The following is a 22231-nucleotide window of genomic DNA, read 5'->3' on the forward strand; positions in this document are numbered from 1 at the left end:
CGTAGTTCTCACGTTTTTTTAGATGTTTCAAACTTACACATTCACATGATAATTTAGGTGGGCTACAGCCATTGGGAATTATGTATGTTGTTTTTTAGGTATTTTGCAATTATGGTGAAGGGGCTTCTAGCCAAGACTGTTGATGACCTAGCTGAGGCCTGTTGTATGTGGAAAGAGCACCTCAAAATGTTACATCATACTATGTTTTCAAATCAAAACACTTGTGTTCTCTGCAGTACCTTGTGTAAGGAAGGTCACATTGACATTACAGAATCCCTCAGAGAAGAAATATACAACAAGTCAATTTAAAGAAAATAATCTGAAAATGATGAGGCTGTCTCATTAAAACTGGTTTCTTCCTTCTTAAATGAGTTGTTCTAGATAGTACACTAGAAAGAAAGTGTAAAATATGTCTAGGCCAGTGCCTGCCGTAGCTAGCATAAATGTCAGCTATACCCTTCTACTCTTTCACAGATAAAATTAGCCAGATAGAGCCAAGTAATTGCGGTAATGATACTTGCTTTTTTGCCCAATGCTGGAATGCTAGTAAATTTAGGTATGCCCTGGTTACTCGCATGCCTCACTGGGTGCCTGTGCCCATTGATGCCCCTCACGCTATGACTCTCTTCAGACAGAAAAGGGATCTTGGAACTACAGCCACCATTGTTACTACCATCTCATTGACGGCTGTTGGAGCAACCACCAGGGCATTAGCCATGAGTCATACTGGGCAGACTGCTCAGACCCTGAATAATCATTTAGCCAATGTAGCTCATGCCTTAGTTGTACATAAAGGAATTAATGCTCAACTAAAAGGAAGCTTGATGGTGTTCAATCAGAGGATTGACCTCTTGCAGGAGCAAATTGATACCCTATGGCAAATCGCTCAACCTGGCTGTCAATGAAAGTATGCTGGACTTTGTGACACTAGCATACAACATGAGAATTTTTCCTGTGCTGCAAATCTGTCTAAACAATTGTCGAGCTATATTTTAGGTAATTGGACTGGAGAATTCGATACTACGAGGGAGCAGCTGAGAGTGGCCATTGTCACAGTAAATTCTACCAGAGTGGACGCAGGACTAGCCACAGGATTATCAACATGGATTGCTGCAGCCATGAATCATCTGAAGGAATGGGCGGGCATGGGAGTGTCAGCAGGCCTTCTGGTGTTGGTCTCCTTGGTTTGCCTGTGGTATATATGCAAGATTAGAGTCTCACAACAGTGTGATGCAGCCATGATCATTCAGGCCTTTACAGCCATTGAAGCAGGACATTCTCCCCAAGCATGGTTGGATACCATAAAAAGCTAAAATGTTATGCTCAGGATGCGAGGCTAAGCACTGCACTTAGGGTCAGCCGCTTTGGACCCAGAGAAGAGCATGTCTGATTGCATGCGGGTTGATGCCCCAGGTCCCGCCTCTGAGAAAAAGGTATCAGACGGGTCTGATGCTCTTTGGGTGGATGACACCTAAATGAACATCAGTACAAAGTCCCAATTTATTTCTAATATCAGAGATCAGACCTCTACTCTTGCCTGATGCGTCTAAAACAAAAAGGGGGAACTGTAGAGAGCTGCGGAATGCTATGCCTTAAAGATGGAGCTGGTTTCCGCCTTCCACCTTCCCGAGGGTGAGTGCTCTCTGTCATGAACAACTCCACATTTGGCTAAGGCCGAGGATCTGGCTTGCTTCCATGTATGTGGACCTATCTGCATTGCCCCCGTGGCACGCCTGGGTAGGCTACCCAGAGGCTATTTAAGCTGTGGGCTGGCTTTCCCCGGGGTCTGAGGATTGTTCAATGTTCCTGAATAAACTGCATTGAAAAAAAAAATGGGTCATCCTTTGCATGTACTTTCTTTTGTTTGGGGTCTATTTTATTAATATGTGTACACGTGTGGATGTGTGCAGTGCCTTTGAAGGTCAGCACCAAATCTCTTAGTGAAAGCATTGATGAGTTCTCTGACAGGTGCTGGAAACTGGATTCAGGTCCTCATGATTGAGTAGTAAGTGATCTTATTTGCTGAACTATTTCTCCAGCCCCTTGTTTGTGGTTTTAATGATGGAATTGTGAGAATCTTTGGGAGTCTTCATTAATGCAACTTTTTTTTTTTTTTACTTTAAAAAGGTTTCAAAATATTTTAGCAGGATATAGAATTAATACTGGTTAGAAATGGCTAAACTAGATAATATAGAATGTGATAATAAATATTGCAAAGACTCCTCAAATTTTACATCCACTGATTTAGCTTGTTAATGTTCCCATGTAACAAGTAACATTTTGTTCAGACTCCTCCCTGACTTCTGGCATTAGGTACAATCCCTCCTCAGACTTCACACTCTGCCCAGATTTCCTGGGAGCATTTTGTCAAGTATAATCAAAGAGTGAGCTTGCCTGGCATTAAAATTATGTTCCCAGAACACAACTCGGTCTAAATAGGTGGCTGGTTACAACAAAGTCACTGGAAAGGTCATCTGTAATTCTGTCTTCTGGCAGAGAGGACATGCACACTGGCCAAGAAGCTTGAAAAGCTGAAAATCTAAGAGGCTTTAACCACTCTCTGGATGTCCACATTTCTTTATTTCTGTCTTCAGGTACTGCATCTAATTGGGGCAATGATGATTTTATGCCCAGATGTCTCAGTACCAATTTGAAAGTACTGTTGATTCATATAGCACTCCCTATTACCTGGTTCATGACGATATCTACTGGGGAGCTTGAAGAAAATTAACCTGCTATGCATCTGAAAATGTCTCAAGGCAAGCATGTCAAGAGCTGGGGTGCAGTGTCTTAAGGGCTTACAACTCAGGTAAAATGAAAACATGCAGCATCATCTGTGGGATTCATGAACGTATGTTCTAAATGTGAGTTAAACTTTTCATATGATCTCTTAAATGATCTAATAAAATATGATAGCAAAGGGTTAACTGGTTTTCAGTGAACAAATACAATAAGAAGGAAGGAATACAGGTCTCATTTTACCTATGGACATAGTCTTTATAAAAACCCAGAAGATGCTGATTTTCTATTCTAAATATTTTTGGGAATTGTTGTACAGGAACAATATAGAGTTTTGAACTGAGATTATAATCTACCAAATGAAAGGCAGTTTGTCATTCTTTGTTTTAAATTCAACTCCAAACTAGGAACTGCATGGCCTTAGATTCAGAGTTAAACACCCTTTGACATAAGATTTGACTCTCTGACACTATGAGTATGCTGGCACCCTTTCCTCTCCGGATCTCTGCAGATAATGGGGGGAAGTGCTGCTGGGAAGGCAGTGCCAAGCCCTCTTAGTGCCTTTCCATACATAGCAATGAGGCAAAATGTTCTGAAGCAAGTACAGTTAAAATCTTTACGTTAAATATGAATATTAAAATATTACAAGATAGATTCTTTTCTCATGTGAAAATGTATATACACAGGCACTTCAGATGAATATGTTTGCATTCAATTATCTAACTAATTGCCTAAGGTTTCTGCTTTGAGCATACAAATATTACCAATGATGGGAAGAGCTGACCCTTATAAAGCACTTAGTCAATGACAATTAATTCTTATCTCTTAACTCTAACTTTCTTTTTAACTAACCTTACTTTTTTGTTCATCCAGAAGAAGTAAAGGCTTAGACACACAGAATGGCCACAGGATTTGTCTAGCCATGTGGAATACCAGTTATTTCAGGATTGAAAATTGTTAGGAAGTGTTATAAGAAATATTCTGTTATAAAAATATTCTGAAACTGTATTACACACTATAAGAAAACTATTTTTTTAGCAAGTGTGTTGGAATAAATGGACTAAATAAATGTTTTACTTGTCCATCAGTAGGCAAAATTTTCTATCTTGGCATGACTATAAATTCTGGAGCTGCTGAAAGAGAGAGCCAAAATACAAAGTCCATCTCCTACAAGACAGAACTGTGGAAGAAAAGGCTCAAAAAAAAATCACTCCATTTTTTGATGGAATAAGTGGCATGCCTATTTTGTGTTTTTACTTTATCCACTATGAAGGAGAACAAAAGGAAAAATGTTAAATTTTATTCCTGGATTTAGAGTATTTGCTGACAAAACAAACATCTTTTTCATAGTCTGGTTTGTTTTGCCAGTAGTATAAAACAACAGTTACATCTATTTGATGATATTTTGTCTTTTCAAGGACAAACATTGCCATCTTTCCATTGTAGTTATATAGTGCTCTGTTAAAGCCACTTTATAGCAAGAGGTTTGGGGGAAGATGTAAGGAGGGTCTGCCAAGGGAGATGCTCTCCTTTGGCTTGTCGCTGCTTATGTCATTCAGTCAGAAACCACAGAAAGCGAAGTAAGGAATGTTCTCCTCCTTGTCAGATGCACATCACTGCTGAAGTTCATGTAGCATCAACTGAGGCAATTTAAGGGCTTCAAAACTTGTCACTGTAGGAGAAATTTGCATTTAAATTGCTCTATCCAGTTTCTTGGAGTTTTCCCCTTGGAATGTTTATGGCTCTTTTTTCCTTATTACTTACAAAATACAATTTCGTAGCCAGTGCTTTACTACATCTAGTTGTGTTAAGAGGAGGAACTTCATTTCATAAAATAGAAACATTCAAAGTGTTTTGGGGTTTCAATCACTCATTCAGAATGCATCATGTGTTCATATGGAAAAATTATATGAAACCTTATCAGGTCTCCATGTCTAACACAGGAACCCAATCACTGGAGGTTTTATCAGAGAGAATACTGGAATTCCTCCACGTTCTGTCTGCAATAGTGATGGTGTCAAAAACACTTGAACCTCACCCCAAAGCATTTTAGATCTAAAAATATGGCATATTTCTTTGCAATATATAAATCTTAAGTATTATTTTAGTAATTGCTGTTACATATTCAAATGGAGATATAAGAAAATGCTTAAAATGTGCAAAGTGTTCTTTCTTATGTACACTTAAAATTATTCTGTAAAAAGATTTAAACTTGGGGGAAGACTTCAATGACAAAGATACAACAAAAAACAAACAAACAAACAAACAAGACACCTGGTCAAATTAGAACATTTTTTTGTACAATTGTAAACAAACTTTTAAAAATGTTGAGCATTTTTTTTTCAGTTCTTTCCAATTAAGACACTCTCAAACACATCCAGTCCTGCTTTGAAGAAAACCTGAGCCAAATTAATGCTATTCAGCACACTGGACAGGGCCTCTTGCAAGGTCTCATTTGATGCCAGAGGATTGCGGTGTGCCCAAGCCTCCTTGAGGATGGAAAACTGGCTTGTCTTCTCGTCAAGATGGTACAGGATGTTTCTAAAAAGAAACATGGAATATGTAAATGTTTTATGCATAGATATACATTTAAATATCAAAGCCTTATAAGGAATAGTGCTTCAAAGCAATAATGTCAGCACAAAATGAAAAAAATATAGGATTACTATTTTTCAACCCATAATGAATGAATGCATAAGATGCAGTTCATAAGTAGGATCAGAAGTCACAAGGCATTAAATGCTTTCTGATTGAAGTACACAATGTTATGGCATAACATAAAGGTGTTTCCAAAAAATTTGAGTGAGATACTTGCAAAGCTTCAAGATCTAATAACCAGAAAATACAGGAAACAGAGTTGTTAAATGATACTGTAGTGTGTTCTAGAAAATGATTGACTATAGAAAACAAGTCCATGTATTACTTGAATTAAAGGGAGAATTGATAAAGCCAGAACCTATAGAAGAGATTTTCCTGGCCTTTTCCTATCAACACACTGGGCCGGACAATCTTTTCGTGTGGTGGATGCTCTATGCATCCCTGGCCTTCAAGACGAGATACCAGTGGCATCCATCTGCTAATGCTTAGTTCTTCCAGTTAGCTTCCTACTATGTAGAATCATCTGGAAAGAGAGTCATAGCAGGGGATATCTAATTCAGTCTGGTCTATGGGACAGGTGTTTCAATTGTGTGTTCTGGTGTGGGAAAGCCCAGCCCTCCATAGGAGTCACCATTTCCTGGATTTAAGTGCAAGTTCCTGTGACCTTGATGAATCAGTAATGGATTTTTAATCCAGAATTGTGACATAAACCCTATTCTTTCCAGTATTGCTTTTTGTTATTGTATTTTATTGTAGCAACAGAACTGGAATGACGATCATTTTATTTTTAAGAAACAAATATTTCAAGACTTTCTCATAATATTCTTAACATTGAACAGGTGGCTCTAACTGCAAATAAAATATTATTTGTCGAATTTTGCTTTAAAATAATTTGAATGCAAAGAGGACAAGGGAGTTATAAGAAGTATGGAAAGATTCAATGTGATTGTGAATAACTGTTGAACCTGAACAATGGAATTATACTATTCCCTTTTCTTTCACGTGCATTTGAACTCTAAACATATCTTCCCAATTTTGAAGTGTGTAATTAGAAAGTGTCTTATAACTTAGCCAGATGTCTGAGAAAAAAAAAAAAAGAATTGAGTATGGTAAAGCCTAACAGTCCTTTAGCAAGGACTGGATAGAAAGACAGAGGTAGTTGGGCAGAAAGTTACAGTCTTTTACATAGTGTATTCCCAATCCTAAAGCAGTTGAGTTAGCTGGATTTTCCTGTCCTCATCAGAGAGGTACACATATAAATAGTTGAAATATACTCCTCTAATTTTCATTGGAGAGACGTAAGGTCTGGCCACAACATATGAAGGCTTGCTACAGGGAATACTCATATAAAGGATCCTGAGGGAGAATGTTTGGCAGTTATATTTAAGGATGAGTATGATTACCAGCCTCAATGGTGGTGTAATGAAAGGTGCTGCAAGTAACTGCATTCTGTGCAGGCAAAATCACATGTGCGAAGACATGGAACCATGAAACTAAAAGATATTCTTGGTAGTAATGAAATCATAATTTCATATGACAGATTGTGAGACTAGAATGAGCATCATCATAGGCCTAGAAAAAGAGAATGAACTCATTCTGCTTGCAAAAATAATCTAATTCAAGATTCTAAACAGAAGAGAAAGGGAGATAGATTTTACTTTTAAACCAACATGGAGAACAAAAGACCACTTAGCCAGAACAGTGGCACCCACGGTGATAATGTTTTGGATTGCTACTTCCTGATTTTCCCATGGTTCCCTGTCTCAGCTTTGGAATTGCCAACTGTGTATTCGTGGTGATTTCCAGGCACAGAAAGCCAGCTAACCTCATAAAAACCCTGAAAAACATCTTTTTTTTCTTGGCATTGCCAGCTGTTTTTATTGGATACTGGTGACACCTTATTTCTGTCCTATAACCTGAGCCATCTTCCCCAAGGATGTATTGTGATGTTTCTGCCTTACGTTTCATGTGGAAGAATTTTGCTACTCTGTTAAACCTGACTCACTACAGAAGACAAGGAAAGTGTCCTAGCTAGGGTTCCCACTACTGTGATAAAGCACGGTGATCAAAAGTAACTTGAATAATAGATTTATTTTGTTTACATTTCTACATCCTAGTCTATCATTGAAGGAAGTCAAGTCAGGAACCTGAAGTTAGAAACGAGAGCAGAGGCCATGAAAGAATGTTGCTTTATGGCTTGATGGCCATGGCTTGTTCAGCCTGCATTCTAGACCGCCAGCACAAAAATGGTACCACCCACAGTGGGATGGGCCTTTACATATACAGGATTTTTAGAAGCATTTTTCTTGATTAAGAAGGCCCTGTCCCAGATGACCCTAGCTTGAGTCAAGTTGGAATAGAAACTATCCAGTACCGGAGGGTTTTTTAATCTTGGTGGCTTGAGTTACCTAAATGCTTATCACTCATAGTTCAAAGTAGGAAACTGGTGACCACACTTTTGCTATTGTAATTTAAGTCATTTTTATTTTAAACTGTAAGGAGACTAGCTCTAAATCCTTGCAGAAACAAGTGAGTTGATTGTGCATACACAAGAAGCTTGAATTAATATATTATTTCAATATTTTTAGTTTTTAGACAAATTATATGATAGCTTTGTTCTCAGTTTTTGTTTTTTTATGGGGGTGTTGTTTTATTTATTTATTTATTTATTTTTTGAAGAATATCTACTCTGGTTTTCAAAGTGTCTGGAGTAATTCATATTTCCAAAAGCATCACGTAAGCATTTCCCTTTCCTGTCATGCTTTTCCTATCCACTGTCATTTGCTTTATTATTATTATGTTTTTAATTGTCTAACAAAGTAGTAGGTTTCCATGTGGAGTTTTCATAAATACGTTTATTTTGGTTTATTTCTTTCCTCCTGGTACTTGCCTGTCTTTTGTTGTGTATTTTATAACCTGTATTCCTTCATTCTGCTCTATTATCCTTCCCCTTTCCCTTCTTTAAATCCCCCCCTTTTCAAGTTCCATGAACCCAATTCTTGTTTCTTGCCTTAATATTATTCACACCCTTCTGGACACACATAGTTCACAGCTACAAGTGAAGATCTGTATATGACATAATAACTACAATGTTTGTCTTTCTAGGCCTAGGTTACTTTAATATATTTTCTAGTTCTATCCATTTTCTTACAAATTACATAATTTTATTTCTGTCTATAGCTGATTAAAGTGTTATTGTACACATATACCATATTTTCTTTATCTGTTCATCTTTTCATGGCTGATTCTGTATCCTTGCTATTGGGAAATAAATATTGATAATGATGAAGTGTACTTTTGTAGAAGCACATATAGAATTTGTGCATCTGCCTAGTGTATTTACAGCTGAGCTACTTGGTAGTTTTACTTCTTGATTTTGTCTGTTTGTTTTTGTTAGTTGGTTTTTGTTTTTTGAAAACCTCACACTGATTTCCATAGTTTAAATTTCACTAATTTAAATTTCTACTAAAAGTTAATTAGGGTTTTTTTTTTCCTCTTCTTATCCTTACCAGAATTTGTATCATTTGGTTTCTTAAACAGTAGATATTTTAAACAGAATGGGACAGAAATTCAAATTTTAATTTGGATTTATATGATGAAAAAGAGTTCTCTGTGCAGATCATTGACTCATTTGTTGACAGTGTGTGTATAAATTTTACAATTTTTTAATGTTTTGTAGATATTAACACCTTAACTGAAATATAATTAAAATTTCATCCTATTCTATAGGCAGTTCAGAGTTTATTTTTCCATTCAGAGCCTTTGACTTTAATGTAATCCTATTATACAATTCTTGGAGCTGTTTCCTTGCCATTGTAGTTCTATTCAGTAATGTGTTGCCTCTGTAACACAAACCAAAGCATTTCCCAAATCTGACATTCTTCCTTGGTGAGCTAGACTGCCAGTATTTCCCTTCCAGCGAAGTATTTTGTATATTTTTTATTTGTACTTCATCCTTTGAGACATGTTTCTTTGTTATTAGCTAATTCATTAACCAGATTTTTTTTTTATTTCCTGGTGTTCATTCTAGACATGTATAGGGCATAAAAGTAGATATAGAATCTTGCCTTGTAAAATGAGTGGGATTAGTGGGAAAGAAGATAGGAAGATGAATGCAGTTCCAACTCCAGGATACCATGATGGAATGTCTTTATAAACTGCCTCACTATTTAAAAGCAAAACTCAACATTCAAAAAGAAAAAGGCAACAGGATTTGAGTGGTAAGCAATCCCAAATGTAATACTCTTGAATATTATGCTTTTGTGAAACAAACTTTGTATCATCTCAGTTAAATAAAACAGCACAATAAAAGCATTATAAATGATACTATAGTTACATTCAAATTTAAATTTTTATGTGAGCAAACTATTTTCTAGATATGGACTTACTTAGATGACCACTTTGCACAGTGGTAGAGGAGCTGTGAGCCATGTTCTGGCAAGAGCTCACTCACAGCACAGGAACTCTGCAGTTTTCTGAAGCACAAAGACACAGTAGGAATTACCGCTGGCATTGGGGACAGTGCTCCAGCCTTATATCCAGTCTGGTGGCCTGAAATGTATAATATTTCTCCACACTGACCATATGTCTTTGATACATATGTAAAGTATGTTATATTTTCATGTTTCCAAAATATCTTAACAAAGCCCCAGGTGATAACACCCTCCCATAGTCTAAGACTCAATGGGCTCATCTTCAGGAGTACTAAACTTTCTACATTGGAAATTTATCTTTTGCTTTTCCCATAGAATTTTAAAAACTTAAGATAATTAAACAACAACAATAAACCATTCAATCACGGAATTTCACTTTTAGCAATTACATAGGTTCAGGCTTATGTGTGCTGTATTAGTTTATGATGTTAAAAATAGAATTGTCATTAATATGTGGAGAAAATGTGGCTCCCATAGAAGTTGAGATTAGGAGAGTCCACTTAACAATGGGGAAAGAGGGATAGTGAAGGACAGGGAGAGATTGCTCAATGAGGACTGAACTACAGGTAGACAGGAGCAAGAAGACTTATTCTGTCACGTGGTATGTGCTTGCAAGATTAGATTATGAACCTTTTCATCATGCTGGGTTAGTAAATGATTGAAATTTTAAATGTGTGAGAACTACTATATACCCTACACACAGCAAATGCTTACACTGTCCTCTTCGTGTTTATATTTTCCATTATGGGCACATGGTTGGGGCATTGCACATATCAAAATACACATGTGTAGGTTGGAAGAGAACTTGAGGGAGTCAGTTCTCTTCTCCCACTATGTGCATTCCACACATCATACTAGGTCTTCAAGCTTTATCCAACTGAGCCTTCACCCCTGCCCAAAATGTACAGCTTTATGTGAGGGCTTAAAAGTTTGTGAAATTAAAACAAGGACAGAAGGATCATTGAAGTACTTTGAGTGAGTTTCCTTAAACAATAATTTTGTCAAATAAGAGTAAGATCTATGAAGGGGAGAAAACAAAAGAACCCAAATAATCCACGAATAAAGACCCACTTAAGTAATGTTCAGCACAGAGGTGACACATCCTGAGACAATTTCCTGCATTACTTCCTACATGATGTAATCCTAAAAAAACTTGACTCTCTCATCATAACATGGGCATTGGTAGTGAACACTCAATTAAAGAAAGGAGTGCGATCTTATCAACATTATACTCACCGACCTTAATGAAATCAGTAATCAAGCAGACAAAATGTACATTTCATGTTTATTTTATTTAAAAAACTATTTAATAGTCATGCCATTTTAAAGATAACAGTAGATGGATTTGTTTTACTCATATGAACAGTACCCTTTGTATGAAACTTATGTTACTTTTCTTTAAAAACATGTGAGTAGACTAATAAATTTAACTTTTAAAATATTTGTCATTTTTAATCCTCTCCTTCTGCTGTGTTAATTTCATGTTTAATAATGAATAATTTCATTCACCCTACAATCTAGAATCTAAAAGTAAGGAGATGCTTTCAGAAACTATTATTAAATATGCCCATTCTTAGAGACCACATGGTTTATCCTAAGAAAAATGTAATATAACATAATGTGGAACAATAAACATATATTCCAAATGTCTAAAGCACCACACATACAAGTAGTTTTATTAGTCTCTGACACTAGAAAACAACACATACATTTCTCCAAAGCCAATGCAATGGGACATGACAAATGCTACGGTTTCCTCTCCTAACAATTGGGAATGCACAACCTGTCTCTATAATGACTGTAAACATACCATGTGAACAGAAATCTATGCTTTGGTTTTTGAAATGCCACAAGAAGAAAGACAAATTTTCCATGTTACATGACTCAAGTAAGAAACTTGTAGCAAGCTGTTATATAAGATCAATGTTCATATCCATTTCTACTCAAATTGGATACAAATCAGAAGAGAACTCTAGAAACAGATTCTAGTTGATTGTAAGTGACAAGTACTCTTTCATCCTAATTTGAAAGAAAACCTTCAACTCGAGTAGGGACTGATATAAGCTTGCAAAGTTTATATATATTTCTATTATAAAAATAAAATACATCTTTATCTTGTTCATTATATCACTTGAAAAACAAACTGGGGATAACCAAATACTCTTAGGTTTTCATTCCAAGGATAATTTCTCTTAGTGACTTCTAGAAGTAGCTCATATTTTCCATTTTCTGTGTACAAAAGCTATCTAGCTTCCTGCTTATATAACAAATTTCTGTATTTGCATTCTTTTCTGAGAAGCTAGCATATTATCATTTTCTTTGGAATACTTGATTAAGGCTAAACTGAAACTCTGGCTAGATTTAGATACATTCCTATATTTTCATGCATTTCTTAATTCTGAAGATTTTCTTACATAGTCAATTATTAACCCTATGTGCCCTAGGATCTTCTCAGATAAGCAAAACTACCCGTGTCTTGCTTTCATATGGAAATGTTTGATGCTTTTGAAATATTTCAATTACTTCAGTGGTTCTGATGGAAATGTCTAAGCTGAGAGCTTTCTCACAGAAATGGAAATTCAGTCAAATGTAGTTTAAGGTTTGAAAAGTCTGTAGTGTATAAAAGACCACAAATGTCTTTCCTTTCCAATCACAACCTGATATACTTCATATTAAGAAAGACTGAAAATCAACTAATGGCGTATTTAAAAAGTCACATGTAGAGTAGGAACATAAGAGTAGAGAAAGATGTAAAACCTATGTGCAAAAAATTTCCACAAACAGAGTCTTGAGGCTACAACCATAAGGATTTATTTTCTCCTTTGGAGACTGAACATACACAGGCTTGCTTTAGTCCAATTCAGAGAAGTTTTCCATGTAGAAAGCATGATGGTGAACACTGTTCTCACTCAAATAATAACCTTCACATTTGTATAAACATAACATATATATCACTATAGCATGTACAGACATAAGACGTAATTAAAATATTATTTAACTGGAAACGTTTCAGTAGTTATTGTGTTTAAGATAGCATTAATTTCACCTTCATGTCTATCTTTCATCATATGTAACAATTTGGATCTTATAAATGTAATTCATATAGTTCTGCCAAAGACCCCCTCTACACACACAAACAAAACTTGTAAAAGGAAAATGCAGTGAATTATTGATGGCACTAATGAAATTACAACACACATCACTCATTTTAATGGGTCTGCTTCAATGACACATCAGTGACCAGGAGAGAGTTGTACTAAATCAGAAACCTAATTAATAACTGCTGGCAGTGTCAATGGGGCAGATGAAGTATCTCTCCCTGACTGATAAATATTTCCCATTCAACTTATGCAAAAGAGTGGGAAAATGAATTTTGAGACAAAAGTATCTAAAATCTTCATGAACCATGTACACTTGTGTGAAAGGAGGAAATTAGTCATGGAAAGATAGAAATGATTGCTCTCTTTCAAGTATTTCTTCTTGTATAAGTGAATGAGCATGGGATGCCACCCGCTCTCAACCTGAATTAATAATATCTATTATATTACATGCTGTATAATGGGAACTTCTAAATTAAACCATACTAAATAACGAGTCTTGTCTTTTGGAATTGACTAAGTATGCATGCTAAGGTCAGAAAGGAAGTCCAGTTCAATTGTGTATGATGGATTGCAATTCTTTCATGGGCTGCACTAACTGTGCCCTATCCTGAAGAGCAGATTACTGTATTTACATTGACATTACATTAGAAAATATCATTGAGCACTGATACTATGTCTATGAGTATTCACAAAATATGCAGCTATACTGGAAAACTATTCTGGAAGATAAACTGAATGTGGTATTCTCTAAAATTCCCAGGGTAATACTGAAAGAAATTACTGATACTATCAAGGCACAAATCATTCATTAGACAGACAAAGGAATTTGTGAGAAGAAATGACTACAGTCTGGGCTGAAGGTCGGGGCTAGTGACAGAGAAGGTGCTGAGTGCATTCTGGGCCTGTGAACAATCCCCAGCATCAACAACAAAGCAAAACAATACAAAAACAATAAAACAAAAGGCTGTAATTATTCTCCTCCCTGTATGGAACTCCCTTAAACATTTATTCCTAAGTCATTTCCTAAGAGGTAAGATCCCTTTCACCATTTTGAACTCTTGAATCTTGTCTAACCTTAATACTTAAGTTAGACAAATGCAATGTGGCAGCTACAGAAGCCCATGTGTCACCAACTCTGCCAGGTTGTTTCTCTCACTCCCAAGCTGCCATGCAACCATTGTTAGGTTATTCCACTGAGGAGGAGAAAGCTGGATTACAGATGAAATGCTCATCTGAGGCCTGTGAGAAGTTAGCTTCAGACAGCTGGGCAGGAAGTATATTGGATACTTACATACAATCTGATATGCACAACCCAGCCTGTTGACCAGAAGCACACAGATGTGTCCATCCCAAATAGCTGTATTAGAAAATTATAAACAAAGTGAATAACTATTATTTTAAGATACTAAATTTTGGAGTGATTTTCAATAGGTCATTGATACAGTTGTAATGTGATGGTGGAAGATTCCCTTTCAACACAGAGCTTGTTGGTTATCATCAAAAAGACAAAGACAAAGAGTCTTCTATGATTCCAAAATGGGAGAAAGAAGTTAAGGAAAGCTTTTCCTACTTCTAAGAACTCCATACTTTCATGAGAAGCAGATGCTGCTGAGCACTCTCCTTGCTCATGTGTTTTCACTCTCATTTTTATCAATGCAATTTTCTTTCCATCTTACTTCTAGCTGTCTACATAGCCTGAATGTCAAGATTACACAACTGTGTTTCTTTTTTATTCATTTCCATTTCTATCCTGTAGGTAAGACATGTCATCCTCTGTAATGACTAATATTGAAAGAAAACTTAGCAGGATCTAGAACCATTTATGAGACAAGGCTCTTTATAAAGCCTGTGAAATAGTTTCTAGATCATATTACCCTTTGAGAATATATGTGAAGGATCGCTTGGACTGGATAAATTGGGGGAGGAAAAGGACTTTATCTGTGACCAACACCATTCAATGGACTGGAGCCTCAGTCTGAATTTAAAAAAAGGAAAAGAAAGCCAGCTCTGCACATTTATTGTTTTCTGCTTTCTGGCTGTAGACAAAATTTGATCAGCACCCACAGCCATGAATTCCTCACCACAATGGACTATACCCTAAAACTGTGAGTCACAATAGTTCCTTCTTTTTTACATTTACTTTTTGAAAACTTGAGTAAAAACTTATAACAAAGCTTAAGTTTTGTTGCAGCAGAAAGACAAGTAACTGAAACACCTTCCATGGGCAATGTCATTTGAATGCACCATAGGCTCATAACAATCAATAGCGGTATATTTCTTTTCATCTTACATCTCAAATATTCACAATTTTTGCCTTTACATTTTTGCAGTTACTTCTACTACTTTTGAGCCAATGAAAAAAAATATGAGTGTTTACCTTCAAGTACATTCAATTTTAATGAAAAAGATGTGAATTAGTTTGAAGAAGTTTGTTCCAAGGACAATAGTTCACAGTTCATATGTGTCTATTTAAATAAAGTCATTGAACCACTATTATTGAATTTTCTCCTTCTACTCAACAGTCCATATTAAATATCTAAGATGAGTTAGTCACTGAGTTAAGTACTAAGGTAACCCAAGAAAAGTTTGCTGAAGTCAATCGCAAAAGGAACAACTTCATATGTCATTTTAACTTTTTGTGTGATGTGCCTAAATCATTCTGAGGACTGAAATCAATCAAATTAATAAATTTTTATATTTACTGTAGATATGTAGTATACTCTCATAATATAATGCTTTGTTATACATTTAGATAGTTATTTTGAAAATACGTGCTAAAGAGCCAAATTGTGTTTAGTCTCTTTGATACCAATTATATTATTCAGGACAAGCACTTCAAAATCATCAGAATATTGCAGTGTTTGCCTAATTCTAGAAGGAAGGAAATATAACCACAAAGTATAGTGATTGACATATCAAACTTAGAAACACTGTCCTCATATACTGCAGATCCTTAATGCATAAATGTTTTAATGCAAATCACTCATAAGCTAAAAGATTAATTTTTATGTTGCAAAGAACTTTTGAAGATACGAAGCCAGTAAAAACACACTGATCTGAAGAAATATACCGATGCATAGACAATTTGCTATGCAGTGACTTTAAATGTTTATGATGGGTATACATGTGTGTCTGTGTGAGTTTATTTGCATTGCCTGAGTGCACGTCAGAATCTCGGAAGCCAAGGGGCCTCATTTCCTCTGAACTGAGTTATAGACAGTTGTGAGCTGCCTAGCATGCGGGCTAGAATGCACACCGGGTTTCCCGCAAGAGTTGTAAATTATTTCAGCACTAAGTCGTTATTCCAGCCTGACAATTTTAAAAATACTGAATTATCGGATTTAAAAATACTTAAAAGTACTGTGATTTTTTTTTCAAAATGTACATGTGACATAAACAAATTTTCATGGGCTATGTAAAAGTTGAGTATGAAAATAACCCCAGTCCTGAGAGATGGTGGTACATACCTTTAATCCTTGTACTCAGAAAGTAGAGGCAGGCTGATATCCATGCATTAGAGGCCAGCCTGGTATACAGAGTGAGTTCCATGTCAGCCAGGGTTATATAGTGAAACTATATCTTAAAAACCAAAACCAAAGAACCCAAAAACAGAATCCAAAATTTTATGTAAGCAACATAAATATTTAGATGTTAAGAACTCTAAATAAAAAAAAAGCTTTATCTGCCCACAGGACCAGATAAAGAGAGGGCTGAAAAGGGTTTTCAAGAACACTAAAGCACAACATCCATCTGGTGATCTGGTTATACCAGTAAACAGTAGGTACGTTCAGATTGATAATAAGTACAGTTAGTTACACATATGCACACTTTATATGAGTCTTATGATTGATGTCACAGTTTATAGAAATAATAAAAAATGAATCAGCACCACAGAAGAAGAGAACAAACCAAGGAAAGGAAACACCAGAGGGTTGAGCATCCTTCTGGGGAACAGTCTGGGTGAGACACATAATGCACCCACCATGGTGGTTATTGTGATGAGACCCATTCTACTGTGACCAACTGCTGTCTCTCAGTATTGCCTGTCCCACAACACGGCCTTGATCTGCAACTCCGGAGCATAATCTTAAACTTCTTTGTTTTAGCTACCTACTCATTGCCGTAACAAATTATATACCGACTGCCCACACTGGAACTGCATTTATACCATGCATAAGGAGATGAATTTCTCATGTTCATTTTAATTGACAGTATTAACTGTCACACACCAATAGATATTTGCTTTTCACTTTTTAGATTTTTAGGTCCTGAGAGTGTTTGGGCCTAGGTCATGTGACTGTGGTAAGATACAGTGCCGAAAAGAAATCATATGCACAGTTAGCCACTTGCACCCACACACATGTGTACTCACAGACATGAATACACATAAACACTTACAAGAAACAGACAAAAACCATGAAAGGAACTGCTGACATGACCTAGTAACAATGAATTCTAGATGCCTTATGTGACTCTACATTATTTTCCTGCTCTGAACTTTAATTACATCATGACATTTACACACCTCCCAACTCCTCCAGTGAGTTCTGCATTAATAAGATCTCTTGCTTTGTTCTCAAGCCAGTTTTTCCCAAAGAAATGTGTAATTATATAAAATTACACAATTTAATTAACATTGTTAAAATAGCACCATATTAAAAATGCAGAAATTAACAGTTCGCATCAAAATGACCCCGAATGCTTTTTGAAGAGTCATAAAGAGTAATTAACACATGGGCTATCACTGAATTATTCAGAGAGACAAATGTGAAGATTGTTGGAAAAGGGAGGAGGATAGCTGAAGATGCAGAGAAGAAAGCTGCTTTTAAACTGCTCTGCGAGGGCCCATTTCTTGTGCCAGTGTGAAGAAATGGAAACTAGAAAGCTTCAGATAATATATCAAGCCTATAACTTACACAAATAAAAAAATCCAGACCTCCATTTCTCTGAATGATACCAGAGAAAGGCCTGTCGTCTAAGAGCAAAAGATCATAGGCAAATGTTTAGGTTAAACTACTCTTTCAAACTTCTGAACATTTACTGATTAAGCCTGTGTCAAATTTACAAAGGATGTTTACCCTTTTCCACATGTTGTAACTTCACATTGAGTTCTGGTGTGTAAAGCCGGGACTGAGGGTCCATGGATAAGCTGAATTGGGTAATGTTTGATTACCCAAAGGAAAAGAGGTCAGTATTTAGTAGCCTCCTGCATACAGACCCCACTACACAATTGTCCAGTTCATCTTCTCGGGAACCCTGCATGGCATTCTCAGTAATTTCTTCTATTATCCAAATTATCAAAATGAAGGGGAAAGTCATAATCACTTTGTTTTTCTGATTCTGGTGGAACCATCACATAATTACTTGTAAATTTATTTTTAATTAAATTTTTATTTTTTATATTAGTTACAGTTTATTCACTTTGTATCCCAGCTGTAGCCCCCTTCCTCATTCCCTCATAATCTCACCCTCCCTTCTTCATCTCTTCCCTTCCCCTCTCTAAGTCCACTGATGGGGGAGGTCTTCCTCCCCTTCCATCTGATCCTAGCTTATCAGGTCTCTTCAGGACTGGCTGCATTGTCCTCCTCTGTGGCCTAGCAAGGCTGCTCCTCCTTTGAGAGGAGGGGAGGTCAAAGATCCAGCCATTAAGTTCATGTCAGAGACAGTCCCTATTCCCATAATCAGGGAGCCCAGTAGGATACTAAGCTGCCATGGGCTACATCCGAGGAGGGGTCTAGGTTATAGCCGTGCTTGGTCCTTGGTTGGAGAAACAGTCTCAGAAAGACAAATGGGTTTGATGTTGGAAATAGGAAAAAACAAGTAACAGGACAGGAGCCTCCCGCAGAGGGCCCCTGAAAGACTCTACCTAACAGTGTATCAAAGCAGAGGCTGAGATTCATAACCAAACATTGGGCAGAGTGCAGGGAATCATATGAAAGGAGAGGGAGTTAGTACAACCTGGAGAGGACAGGAGCTCCACAAGACAAAATATACCGTGTAAATTTTATATACAGAATCCGATGGCTACTCTGCTCATGAAATCTGAATTCATTGAATAGCTACTAAATCTTTCCTTTACTAATCTTACTAGACTCTGTGTTTTGTAAGAAATGGCATCCTCTTTCCATAACTAACTTACACTAAAACATAAGTAAAATGTATGCATATTTTAGTTAATAACTATATTTTAGAGATGTTTGGGAATCTGTATTGTAAGATCTTAGTGTCACTGTATGAAAAGCAAATAGCTTTATTGTTAGTGACTTTTTTAAATAATAGAGATTCCCTTGTCTGAAGTCTTATTTCTTGAATCCTAGTCCTTAATTCATGCAACAAATAATAATGCACATGACTCTGGGTTGAACCGTTAGAAACTGTAAATCTAAACTGAGAGGAATGGTGTTCACCTTGACATTTGCTCAACACTCAGTGAATGTTCTGGCAGACACATTAATACAATATCGCCAAACCAATACCAATCCCACATCCAACAGAACCAATCAGGCAAGTATACAGAGTGAAGTATACAAAGATCAAGACCTCTGGAAGCCGAAAACATACTCGGTCTAAATCATACAAGTGCCACCGAGTCTCCAAGATGATGTTACAATCTCACTAAACATATGATGATTGTGAAGTTATATCGGCAATAAATATTTTAAGAAAGAGAACCCTGATACTTTTAGCGCATGGAGAAGACAAATTCAAAAACATTTATATTTTGATGGAAACAAAAGGAAAACATAGTTGCATCTTCTCTCCATCACAAAGAAAATTGTGGAAAAATTAAAAATATGTATTTTGTTGAATCTCTCCCCTACCCTCTACAGACAGAAAATTTTGCTTTATATTTACCATGGAATTGGAAAATTATTTTTCACTTCCCAGATGCAGATGAGGTACAGTGATACAAAAGCTATTGCTGCTATTCAACAGCTGGGAATAAAGTATTTGAGGATAAGCTGCACACGTGATGCCCTCCTGTGATTTTATGATCCGCAAAGCACTGACTCTGAGCAGTCTTATGCCTAAGAGTGTGTGGGAACTGTTTCTCCTTAAGTCTTGCTATTTTTGCTCTCATTACTTGTCTATACATCCTAAGATATATACATGTATGTACACATTTATTCATGGCCACCTCTTCAAATTTATACATACAGATTTGCATATGTCCTACAGGTACATATATACAGGAAAATACGGTCATATCGTATACATGCTCCCAGATTGTTTAAACAACACTGCACATTATGAGGGAGAATCCTAAATATTATGTCTCCTTCTCCAAATCCAATAGCGGAATTAACAGTTGATTATTATAATGCAAAGTACGGTGTCCAATAGTGATGCAAATGAATAAAAATAAACCCAGGCCAAACTAAGCAATGTCATCTGTTCTGAGTGACAAAGGACTGATGATGTTGATGCTTCCGTGTCAGCAGAGGACTATGTGAGCACAAACAGCTCCTTGTAATTGAAAGGCTGTAGACAGTTCTCACTGCAGCCTGTCTCGGTGTTTATCCTTAAGTCTTCATAGTATCTTTTCCATTCTAAGAATAATCTTCAAATCTTATCTTCTAGTATACTTTCTTAATTTAAGATAGAACCTTCTTAAAGGGCATAATTATAGCAGTTACCCTACCAGATTAAGTATCTCGTGAGACAGCTGTTCCCCTCAATTACATGCTTTGCATCATTTAAGACCCACTGTGATCTTCTCCCAAGTGTGTTAGTATAATATATAAAGGAAAAAAAAGTTGAAGACAAGTATGTCTTTAAAATTGTTGAGAATAAAAAAAAATTGCAAGGGTATACTAAGTGTTGTGTAGCAAAATCATGTTGATTGAGTGTAGACCCATGTCTTATTTGATATAAGAATCTATCTTCCCCACAATAACTATAGTCCACACAGAAACAGGCTATTGTAATTTAGATAAGTGGCTTTGTTTTAAGCTACAATACACTTGAAATGCAACAGACAAAAAAAAATATCTCTGATTTCCCTCCTTCAGAAATGAAGGGTAGATTTCTAAATGAAGGGTGCCCCTTTTACAGGAAGGAAAACAGCATTCTTATCAATCACACAGCAATAGGAACCAAGAAAAATCTGCCAAGCCAGTCTTGGTAGCTAATCGCTATTTTCCTAGTAACTTTTACATACTGAGCTGTCCTAGACTAACCTTATATTTTTCATATTTTTTTCTCAGTGCATGGGTTTTGATTGTGTTGTGTTGTTTTTTGTTTTGTTCAATGCACCATGGGGGTTTCTGACACTAACTCGGGCTCTATACTTCTTTGTGAACATCCCCATGAACGTCTGTGAAATTTTAATAAATTAAATTTATATGTTTCTCTTCCATTGTTTTCTTTGTCTTTGGCAAATTTAATCTAAGGTACATGCAAAATCTCTTCCAGGAGAACAGAAGTAAATTTTACACCCCTCCAGCTACCAACAAGTCTTCATCTATCCGTACTGCCATCAATTTCTTACTGCATGACCTTGAGCAAATTACAACTAAAGTAACCTCGTTCTTCCTTCAGGCGCTTGAAAAATAGGAAATATCAGTTCCTACTGACTTCATTAGCTACAATGATTACATTGTACAGCATGCACATGACTGATATATGTGAAAATGCTCTTTAAACATCCCCTCGTGTTCTTTAACATTTTGGGGTTTCTTTTTCATGGACATGCATCCACCCTTAACTGACAAATAATTACTATAATCCATGACCTCTCAATCATCCAGTGACTTCGTTTGGACAGAAAAGGTTACATCAGATACTCTAAGTGAACAAAAACCACTTCCATGATCTTGACCAGATATATGAATGACTGACGTGTGGGTGTCCTTTCATATTTTACCATATGAGAAATAGGAAAGACTACCTCAGCACTTCCCTGAAACCACTCTACCTCCTAATGCTGCATATTGTCTGGACATAGTTTTATGGCCAAACATGCATCTATATTCCATTTTGTGCTCCATAATGAGTGACTTCTCTCCATTCATGCTGCAAATAATTCAACTCCACTAAATAACTTCAGATTTTCCCTTATAGGCAAGTAACAGAGGTTCTACTCTGAAATATGTGCTTAATGAAGAGTTTTGACTTCTTTAAAATGTGTGTGCAATTCTAAGTAATCAGATCAAATTAGTACTGATATGCATGATAATCTTAAACATGCATAGTTGGTTAAAACACTGAAGCAAATTTGCATCAAAAGAATGTAGCTTGGTCTTCACATATAGATGAATAAGGTAATGCTTTGGGGTAACATTTAAAGGATCAGTGGCAACTCAGTATGTAATGTTTTCTTTTAGATCTAGCCCATAACCATAGTTTCCTAGGAAGCTA

The 22231-nt window shown here is 36.3% G+C and overlaps 1 protein-coding gene across 3 annotated transcripts in view; it reads right to left on the minus strand.

Annotated features, from left to right (window-relative positions):
- Nucleotides 1-5017: 5017 nt before the first annotated feature.
- The window catches only part of Naaladl2 (N-acetylated alpha-linked acidic dipeptidase like 2), a 1327651-nt gene continuing 1310437 nt past the window's right edge, over nt 5018-22231 (minus strand). For all 3 annotated transcript variants that reach the window (XM_060378133.1, XM_060378134.1, XM_060378132.1), the window contains one exon: nt 5018-5280. In XM_060378133.1, the coding sequence (XP_060234116.1) occupies nt 5082-5280 (199 nt within the window). In that variant the 3' untranslated portion in view covers nt 5018-5081. The remainder of the gene's footprint in view (nt 5281-22231) is intronic.

Source organism: Meriones unguiculatus, chromosome 2 (genome assembly GCF_030254825.1).
Source record: "Meriones unguiculatus strain TT.TT164.6M chromosome 2, Bangor_MerUng_6.1, whole genome shotgun sequence".
NCBI lineage: Eukaryota > Metazoa > Chordata > Mammalia > Rodentia > Muridae > Meriones > Meriones unguiculatus.